Source organism: Apis florea, unplaced genomic scaffold, assembly GCF_048593485.1.
Source record: "Apis florea isolate Af1SG1 unplaced genomic scaffold, ASM4859348v1 contig_3158_pilon, whole genome shotgun sequence".
NCBI lineage: Eukaryota > Metazoa > Arthropoda > Insecta > Hymenoptera > Apidae > Apis > Apis florea.
The window spans coordinates 6,514,912-6,525,931 of NW_028256713.1; the positions used below are offsets into that span (position 1 = coordinate 6,514,912).

An 11,020-nucleotide genomic window follows, 5' to 3' on the forward strand; every position below is an offset into this window, starting at 1 on the left:
ATCGCGATGTGTACTGATGACGACGTCACCGCTACCGCAGGCACAGGCCTAGTTTTCGAGTCCGCGGCACCGATTACCCAAGGCGAAACCTCTCTCGGTTCTCTGACCTGAGTTTTCAAGGTCGATGACGGGACGTCTCTCCTACGGATAGCAATAGAGAACATCCTGGCAGCGACGAAATTTACCAGTTGGAATACAAGCATTTCGTGTTCTGCTTCTTTGATTCCGGACGTAAAACGTGGGACAAGTATGGAGGACAATACACGTGACCTTGACATGAGTATATTGCTCGATGATGAGGTATACTAAAGGAAACAATACATTATGATTATAAAACATATGATCTAAAGTTAGTTAGAACATTAATATAATTTTGAAAATACTAACGTGTAATAGTTAACGTGTAATAAACTAAGAATCTCAAAATCTTATTTAAGTTTATACAAAATTAATTATTTCTTTTAAAATAAATATTAAGTAAAAATAACCAGAATTTGATACCATATAATTTTGATATAAGGGGATAAAATATCAATTTGCATCTCAAAGCTTTATGCTTTTTAAATGTGATTAATATAACTAGATGTATATTTAATGTTTCAATTTAAATAAATGAAAATGATTTATCAAACATGTATTTATTATTATTTATTTTATTGATTATATTATTAAAAATAAATTTTAAAAATACCTGATCAAAGATTTTTGCACGCTATAAAATATTAATTTTATATCTCTATGAATTTTCCTATAAATTTCAAATTCCTAAAGGATTCCTGAAATGAAATTCTGTTTCGTTAATAATGCATTTTTAAATGCAAACTCACACATTAAATTAAATATATATTTGTTACATCAAACCTAATATAACAATTGTTTCATTTTATCAATAATCTTTTATCAATAAAAGAATAATATTATCTTGATAATATTGTGTTCTTTATTTATTTATGAAAATAATTGCTCAAATATGTGTTTTTTTTCCTGTTTTATAGCACATATATAATTAAAAAAATCAGAAAAACTGTAAAATAAGATTATATGTTTCAACATTATACTTATCATAAGATTTTATAACTTTTATGATATTCATTTTTGAATAATGTACCATAGATTTTAAATATAAAATCTTTAAAAATTTTAATAAAAATAATATATTTAAATAAAATAAAATATTTAAAGAAAAAGATATGAATAATGAGTCAACTCGCAAAGAAATCTCCACTCCATCTACCAAGCGATTTTTATCGCCCTTGGCACAAATCAGCAAAGGAGATTGCATTTCGAAAAGCAGATCAGACATATTCCTTATTGAGAATATATGTCACATTAAGTTCTTTTCTGCTTAACTACTCCCTTCCAAAAAGCTCTTCGTTTCTGTTATGATAAATACATAGCCAATTTAGCAACAGTTTTTATAGGCAATCATAGAAAAAAATTCATGTCTTTGATTTATCTACAAAATGATATCTGAAATTAAAACCAATATTAATGTACAAAGGATAAAAAATGATTAACAAGAAGCAAACGTCTTAGAACGAAAAAATTTTTGTACCTGTATTTAATTTGTAAATCACATTCACATTCACTACTTTTTTCGAATGGTTTGCATACATGTAAAAAAAAGGTTCGACTCTAGATTTTAATGCATCCAGAACACACCAAAAGGTTGTTTAACATCAGTTTTTTACCCATCATTTATTCCACACTTTTAAGAAAAAAATCATATAAATTATTGCAAACATTCAAATCGTTCCACATAAGGGTCGTTTTTATAATAATATAATCGTTCGACGGTAATATTACTCATTCGATTCGTTTATTTTTTATCTTATATCTTTTTTAAGATGTTTCGTGTACTATAGTATCGTTTTTTTTTTTTTTTTTTTTTTACGGAAAAAGCCGAGGAAAATTCGAAGTAAAATATCTCATAATCCGTGATTATTCATGTTTTTTTGATTCTCTGATGATGACATTTTTTTTTTCTTTTTGCAAATATCTGTTCTGTTAAATCATTCATTCATTACATATATATATGTTTAATTCTCAAGGTTTTTCATAAATCTATTTGTCCTTTAAAATTCAAATTTTGCGGTAATTAACACGATAATTCGGACAAATAATGTATCAATTTTAACTGGTTTCTGATTTCTTAATCCATTAACTTCCTAATGAAGTATTTTTAATTTGAAAGCATAGAAAATACAAACGAATTCTATCATCATGTTAATAGATTATAGACGTTCAAGTATTTATACGAATGAAATAATCAATCGTGCAAAAAATCAAACATAGATTGACATTTCTCGCAACGAAGTGCAATCATCGTAAATCACTTCTTGCAGAATTGCACAAGGCACAGTCATTCTTTGTAGTAGCAACGAGATCACGGTTATTCGTATTTTGTCGATTGATGCATCAATCGTCAATATTACATTACAACTACATTACGAGGCATTAATTAAAAAAAAAAATTTCACAAAAACGCATCACAAACGGCTTAGCTTATTGCTTTTTGGAGCCGTTTATTACACGTTTAATACTCCACTTTATAATTGCGTGGATAAAAATATAGCTCTTAATTAATTTAAAATGATTAAAAAATTCGTATCAGCACAGAAAATCAATGAACGGACGGAGAAATCGAAAAGGTAGAAACATCATTTCGAAGTCGATCCAGGATAATAATAAACAACTGCCGGTGCTGGAAGTTGCCAATGAGCAGCATGAAGTTCGATCAGTTGTAAAAGCGTTTTTCTGACTGACGGTAATATCGTATCTTCCGCGAGAAAAGCATCTCTTAAACTTCCAAGTAATTGCTGCAATTGAGCTGGTAATTCAGCATCCAAGTCTTTGCCGATACATGTTAAGATGAAAAACAAGCAGTCAGTCTTTAACACATGAAAAAAATAATTATTTTTTTAACATTGTATGTAGATATTAAATAATGAGATTATTTTGTATTATTTTAATTATGTATTGATATGTATTGAACCTACTTCGGCCAAAGAATTTACAACTGGAGGTTGTAAACAATCTTGACAACATTTCCAAAGCAATGTGAGAAGAACACGTCCGGGAGGAACACCCTCCTGTTGTGTCTTTAATTGAAGTTGTCTTCGTTTCAGCTATAATCAAAATCATCCATATGGATGAGGATAAATATAAGTTATAATCAATCATTTTGATTCACAAATAGCAAAAAGTTTATTGATTTGATGCAATTAATATTATTAAATATGATAATTTCAAATAATTTTAAATAAAATGATTTAAAAATCATAATGATCACTTAAATTATATTATGGATTTCCGATTGAGTCAAAAATTTATTAATAGTTAATTTATAAGATAAAAAAAATTTATTCTACCTGACAATACATCTCGTTTAAGAATGTCATGAAAGCGGAATAACGATGATAACTGGATCCGTCATAGAGTATTTTAACTCGATCTTGATACCATTGTTGACATGTATTTAACAAGGATTCCAAGAAAGTTTCTTTACTTTCTTTCTACATTAAAAAAGAAATTCTGTGGTAATCATGAATTTGAAATTCATCTTAATTAATAGTGTAATACTTTATAACAACCTCAATTATAGTAATACAAATTTTCGCTGCAGGTTCAGCATACTTCCGGTTCTCGACAACTCTTTCCAAAATATGTCGTACAAGTTCCATTAAAGCTCGAGCATTCAATAAATTCGGATCTAAATTTAAAAGAAAAAATTAAAAATTTAAATTACAATTAATAAATATAAATGTTATAATAAGAATAAGAATAAATATAAAAATTATATCTTTTAATTTTTTATAATTACCTTCGATAGCTCTTAGAAGTGTGTCCTGAATCACTGTTGGGAATTTCCCGAGTTCAGATGCGTCTGAAATATTTACCGCCTTTGCAGCCAACACATCAGCTGCATTCAAACTTTTCGATCGTTTTAATCCATAAGTAGAGACAAAGGATAACGATTTTATAAGTCTGCCAGGTTTAGCTGTGTTCACTTTGACATCATTTTGATCTACATTGAAGTGGACTCTACCTGAACCCTGTTTCATAACATGTTGTGTTTAGCGATACTTTCACGTTCATCCTACGCACGTTTATATTTCAAGGTTTTTTACAATCTTAAAGGCAATTAAATATTTAAATATTATATCATTAAATAACAAAAATATAATAATAAATTATATCTATATAAAAATTATTTTTTTATAAGAAAATAATACTAAAAAATATATTTAATATTTTATATTTTATATTCTATATTTCTCATAATACTTCAATTTTTGTTATTTTTCTTATTATTATAGTATTTTCTTTTTTTTTAAATTAAACTTACTTCTCAAGTTCTATCAATAAACAATTAATATTATTTTATAAAAAAAATCGATGATTACATGTAATATGTTTCCACTTGATGCCGAGGTATCGAGTGGATGTGACTGTCGCAAAGCAGAGCCCGTTGAATGATGACTACTCTGAGAATGACGTGATGTCTGATGATGTTGCTGAAGGGTATGTATTTGTTGTTGCTGTTGAGCATAAAGATATCGATGTACATTTCCACTTGATTTACTATGTTGCAAATAATACGGAGATCGCTCTGAAGCATTTATCCGAGATCTGAAACAAAATCATTAAATATCAATCATTAAAATAAAACATCCTATTGAAATTATGTTTTTTTTTTATTAAGTATATGTACATTTTAATAAAAAATCATATTGCATATATTAATTTGTTTATATTTTTGATCTTTTAAAGCTATAAGGATTAAAGAAAGTTATAAGAACCGATTATCAAAGTATCATTGCAATATGCTGACATAATCTTATACTATTTTTCACTTGATCTGAATACTAATCTATAAGGTCCTAATTACGCAAGCTATTTTAAAAAATGAATATGGTTTCAAAATTACTTCCATTAAAAAAAAGATGCTTCGTTTCAAATATGTCATACTTAAATAGAAATATAAAAATATAGAAATAAGAAATAAGAAATAGAAATAAACATTTTTTTTCTTAAAACATGAAAAAGCACATATTTCTTTTTTTATATATAAAATACAGCAAATAATATATTATTGTTTTTTATATTAAAATAAAATTTATTTTCAAGATTTTAATTTCTAATTTTTAAATAATACTTTCATTTTTATAAGAACTTTATATTTTATAAGAACATCATGCTTTTTTTCAAATAACATTTTTCCAAGTATTCTCAATATATCGACCAGTCTCCAACTATTTCGTAAGTAGTTTATACTCACTTAGAAGGATGCGAATCATTCTGCTTCATAGTGAATTCCTTAGCATGTACGTTTAGCCGTGGATTAGTAATATTCGCCGTAGTTCCTTCCGTTCTTCCTCCTAAAAAATAATATCAACTCTTAAATATTCATTAAATTTATTTGAAAATCTTAAAAAAGGATTATAAAATTTAAAAATCTTATAACAAAAAATTAAGAGTATAAAATATGAACCTGGAGGTCGATAAATTTCCAAGGAAGGCTTGCTTTTTAACGTAGTTATGTTATTATTATTGTTGTTATTGTTATTACTGCTACTATTGTTATTATTATTATTTCCTTTGTGTGGAACTGCATCCCTCATCTGCAAGATTAACAACAAATTAATTTCAAGCAATCACTGTTCAAAAATGCATCAATGATTGTTTACAGACATCTATATATACTGTTCTAAATTAATTTCACTAATAATAGAAGGACAAACTGTACTTTACATTAAAATTTTCCTAACTTGTTCACCGTATGTTCAAGTATGTATTACTGTATCGATCTATAGCCTTCATAAAAATTAAATTAAAAGCGATTAAATAATGACAATTGATTTTTTCAAAAATAAAAATAATTCATTTTAAAAATCTTTTGCAAATTCAACTCAAAAAATTCATATAAATAAATATAAAATTCATCATACAATATTCTTGAAAAGTTACCAAATTAATATACGAATTAGACATAAAAAGTAATAAATATTTTCTGAATCGTGTTTTATATACCATATACATATTAATTGTATCATGTATGCATATTATTATATATATATATATAATTTCTACATAAATAATTATGGAATATAACAACAAATGTGGGGAAAAAGGAAAAATATGATTTTCGAAGTGTAAATTCGATTATCTCGTAGAAACGTTTTACAATAGTCCCTATTTTTCAAAAAATATAGTTAAAAAATGTGCTCACAACAAAGAGACTACTTAGCGTTTCGATGGGCGAAAGACGCAGTATCGAAACAAACAGGGGAGACTCACAGTGGAAAGCGTGTGAAAATCATCATTTCCAAGGGCATCGAGAGAGTGTCGGATGGAAATCCTGGTCGCGATAGGGTGGCAGTGACAGCGGGAACGGCAAGGTGGCAATACGAGCAGTAATGACGAACTGTCTATCAATCAGCACGTGCCGCACAAAAATCTCGCGGGTTTCTCGCGTTTTCTCGTCGAATTTTCTTCCAGCTTTTTCCGCGTTGTCGCTCGGCCGCGCGTTATACAGCCGACTCTGATGACTGTCGACTAATAATAGATGGCACGGCCACGAGCGAGCGAACGAAACGAACCAACGAATATACAGCCACACGATACGAGCTTACATACGTATTAATGCGCGCTGCACTGCGCTAACAGTGGACTGAAATATCCGACGAGAATCATCCTTGATTGTGTGTCGACGAAACACGTTTTTAGGGTGGATCCGAAAATTGTCGAACGCGAACATCCACGCTTCTCTTTGATGGTACTCGGTTCTGAGCGCGTGTTCAATCACCTCTTCGAAGTACATGTAGTAAAAATCGCACTGAAGAAGTAGGAGTGAAAATTAATGAAAATTAATAAAAAAAACTTATTGTATTTAATATCTTATTTACGTTTTTCTTTATGTAGAAAATTACGCTTTCTTTATCTAAATAAATTAATCTATTATAATGAGATAATGTTCGAGACGTGATAATTAAAATAGTCAATATTTTAAAAATTTAGGAATTCTTATTGTTTGTATACATAAAGTTTACGAATTTAAACTCGGTTAGTATTTTCTTAGAATTAGCTTACCCTCTATTGGTGCCAACTAGAATTTTTTTATCAAAATGGATATAAAATATGTGGTATCTTGCGCGATAGTTGATTAAAAGAGATTATTCATCGCTTATTTTAATGTATAATATACAGTATTAAAGAAATTAATAATGATAATAATGATAATTAGCGAAAATATTAATCATAGATATAGATATAATATTTAGATATAATATTTATATATACTATAATATAATATATTTTTTATCGATATACAAATATCGATAAAATCCACAATAATATCATTAACAATCAAGAAAAATAAAAAATGAAGAATGATGAATCGAAGTACAACAAGATTTCCATTTCAATTTTTTATTGTAATAGTTTTATATTTCATAATAACAATATTTTATATTTTAATCTTTTATTTTTTCTGAAAATTATAATGTAATAAAGATTCTTTCAATTCAAAATTAATGTAATTTTAATCAATATCTATCAAAAGGAATCAAAAATACGCGATATATTTTGGCTTCAGTTCCATCTCCGTTTGTGTCTTAAATATCTATGACTAATGCAATATCTTGTAAATGTATTTACCATTCTTAGATAAAAAAAACATTTTTATACTACATTGTCCTTCGTTTTATCTAATTTTTATTTTATTCCTGTTTTCATTAATTAACTTACCTTTGTTGCTTCTTCTTTTGCATGAGACAAACGTGCAAAGCGTACCATCTTGAAGACTAATTATTCGATTACAATGGTTGAAGAGATCAACGATTCTGCACCAATTACACTATACATTTCAACAAATATATTTTAAAAATGATATAATAATAATTTATATAACTTATTCTCTATTATACAAAACATTTCTGTGATTGTTATATCTGGGAAATGGGTGGCTTTTTATAAAAAAAATGCCAAAAATGTAAAATAAGACTTCCTATAGATAAGACTTTTTGTTTAAAAAAAATCTTATCTATAGGAAGTCAACTGAAAATCTATAATTTTATATTTCATTAAAAAACTTTAAAAATAAAATAATAATTTTTTAATATCTTATTAGTATAAAAGCTATTCAAAGATAGAATTATACAATTATACAAATTTTCAAATTATAATCCATTATATTATAATCCATTCCTTGTAATATAAATATTATTTTTTTTAACTCTTCAAATATTAATATTATATTTAATAAAAAATTAAAATTATTTCAACTAATTTTCGATTATAATTACAAAAACTTTATCTATCTATTGTTGAAATAAAAAAATCAATGTATAAAAAGTATAAAAAAAATATATATATATATTTTTAGTCATTAAATTTCTAATTCTCATTTTATATTCAACTAAATCTATTTTCAATATAGACTTCAATATAAATATTTATCATCGATAATGTAATTAATAAAAATTAGTAAATTGAGTTTAATTAATTATAAATTTTTACTAACCTGTATACATCGTAAAGTAACGAACAATTGTTAAAATTACTTCAAATTTGAAAAACACCTTCAAGCTATTAAAGATTCGTTGAAAAATTTTGAGATAATCGTTCGTTCGTTAGAATTTCGTTTTACCGGCGCAGAGGACCGGAAGTGAGCCGCGGCACTGATGTCTCGATGCTGGCACTCGATCAACCGATTCGAGACGACCGCGAACTTGTATTCAAATTATCATGATGAATCATCGTTGTTTCTCAGCAATTATATGATGAGCCTAAATATGATTTTTAAATTTATTTATGATGCAATTAAAGTTTACTAATATTTTCTAAATTTTAAATATTTACACAATTTACAAAAAACTAGAAAACGATAATATGTAAATAAAAATAATATCAAATTTTTAATAATATTAAAGATTTTAATATTTAAAAGTGCCAGATTCTTTAGAAGAAGAAAAAGAAAAAAATACTGCTAAATCGTATTCCTGCGCAATAAATATTTTTTCAATAAATTTTCATTCAATTCTTTTTTTTTTTAGAATTGTAATCAAATTCATACAGAATTAATATATAATCAATTTATACATAAGTATAGAGAAAACACAAACCTTTAACTAAAATAAACTTTTATTCGAATAATAAACTTTTATTCGAATAGAAATCAATGCTTTATATGTACGCCAAATCAAAATCTTTATTTCGCACTTCATACACTAAATTCAAATGATATTTTTTGTTTTACGATACGAATTTATTTAACGAAATTCAAATTAAAACTTTAGATATATACTAGATCCACACTCGAATAAGATCATAAATTTTCATAATCAACAGTTTAAACATTTCAAGATGATTGACACAACTTTACTCAAAACAATCGATTCTCGAGACCAACATCGATGCGAATGCTCAACACTTAAAATTGCGACGTATGTGCACCATCGATCTTTAACGTGCATTTGTGTGACGCGTATTCACACCTTCGAATCGTCATGGTTTGCCAAAAACGGAAGAATACATGTCTCGAAGCGATGCCATTTACGCGTACACATATTATGACGATTGAGCTGGATCATCTGCAACTCATTTGAACGTCCATGAAATATTAACCACGCACGGTCGCACCCACGCGAATGACGCTAGTTCTCCATTCTCACATACACATACATACAATCAGACATTAGTATGACACACGTTGTGCGTAGTTTAAACGTCCTTTAAATGCAATCTGCTGTTTGCCAATATTTTCAGCTTGACAATAGATACTATAATTGCATTTCATTTAAGTACTAACAGGAGCAATTAATAGTAGCAATATTATTATAATAAAATAATAGCAAAGTTAATGATATAATAGTACTATTCTTGAAATATTCAAATGGCGCCAAATTCAAAATACTAACAATTTTTCATTTTTTTTAAGAACAGAAATTGGTACATATATAACAAAAATATGTCACAAAACATTATATTTATTCGTAAATATGATTTAGAGGATTACAAATCATGGTAGCAATAAGTCAATTGAAGAATCTATATTTTTTTTTAATTGGAAGCATTAAACCACATATCACTTGGTTTGGCCAATGGCTAGTGTTTCATTTGCACATCATTGATGATACTTCTTTCTTCTTGTTTTTTAAGCGCTTAATTAATATATATCTTGTGCCTCGAGAATAACCATAACACATTTCTTTATTATTCCTATTATTATTATTATTATTATTATTATTATTCCTATTATTATTATTATTATTATTATTATATTGAAAATAATATTATGAAAAATAAATCTTCAATTTCTACTAAATTCGGTCTCGTAATCATTTCCAATCGCTACGAAAAAATGTAATATACGTAAAATTTAAATGAAATACATGCTATAATAAACAATATTTTTTTGTAGTATAAAAATTAATTACGGTATTCAGGCCGCTTAGAATTGAATCAAATGAGTATCGAGCACCAAGATCGGTTGTTGCAAAGCATATTTTGTAGAATCTACCTACAAGTTATCTTATATGAATAATGAAATGTTTTTTTTTTCCTGTAAATATCCTAATACATTCCAAAACATTCTATAACATTCTTTTTTATCGAAAAATGCATAAAAAATTATTGTAATATTATATATAGAGATATGATAATATACTAACATCACTATATAATTATAATTAATTGTAATTGCATAATTGTGATTTTTTACAATTATCAATTAAATGCTAATTCCTCACTTTATAAATCCGACAAAACGATGTAACAAAACATCAAATCGTTTATCAATTGTATCCTGATATTTTCTACTATAGAAAAATCCATAAATATTAAACACGATCATCACTATTCCAATAACTCTGTAGACAGATTCTCGCTTCAACATCGAAAATACGTCATCCAATACGTACTGAAAAAGTGGCTTACAAATTATTTTCTTCAAATATACGCTTGCTTTGTAATACAATACAATTGCGCGAATATAATCATATATCATGTATAAATATAT

The 11,020-nt window shown here is 26.9% G+C and overlaps 1 protein-coding gene across 2 annotated transcripts; it reads right to left on the reverse strand.

Annotated features, from left to right (window-relative positions):
* Nucleotides 1-1,532: 1,532 nt before the first annotated feature.
* LOC100870963 (uncharacterized) lies at nt 1,533-9,710 on the reverse strand. 2 transcript variants are annotated; one of them, XM_031919918.2, is made up of 11 exons: nt 9,126-9,710; nt 8,525-8,789; nt 7,750-7,858; nt 5,495-5,624; nt 5,282-5,381; nt 4,407-4,632; nt 3,824-4,055; nt 3,594-3,712; nt 3,372-3,515; nt 3,000-3,128; nt 1,533-2,891 (listed from the first exon to the last, which is right to left on the reverse strand). In XM_031919918.2, the coding sequence occupies exons 3-11, from the start codon at nt 7,795-7,797 to the stop codon at nt 2,661-2,663; spliced, it is 1,359 nt and encodes a 452-aa protein (XP_031775778.1). In that variant the 5' UTR covers nt 7,798-7,858; nt 8,525-8,789; nt 9,126-9,710; the 3' UTR covers nt 1,533-2,660. The 2 variants fall into 2 exon arrangements, with proteins under 2 accessions (XP_031775778.1, XP_012349153.1); XM_012493699.3 differs by lacking the exon at nt 9,126-9,710 and adding an exon at nt 6,301-6,838 and having other exon boundaries at nt 8,525-8,680.
* Between the last annotated feature and the right edge of the window lie 1,310 nt (nt 9,711-11,020).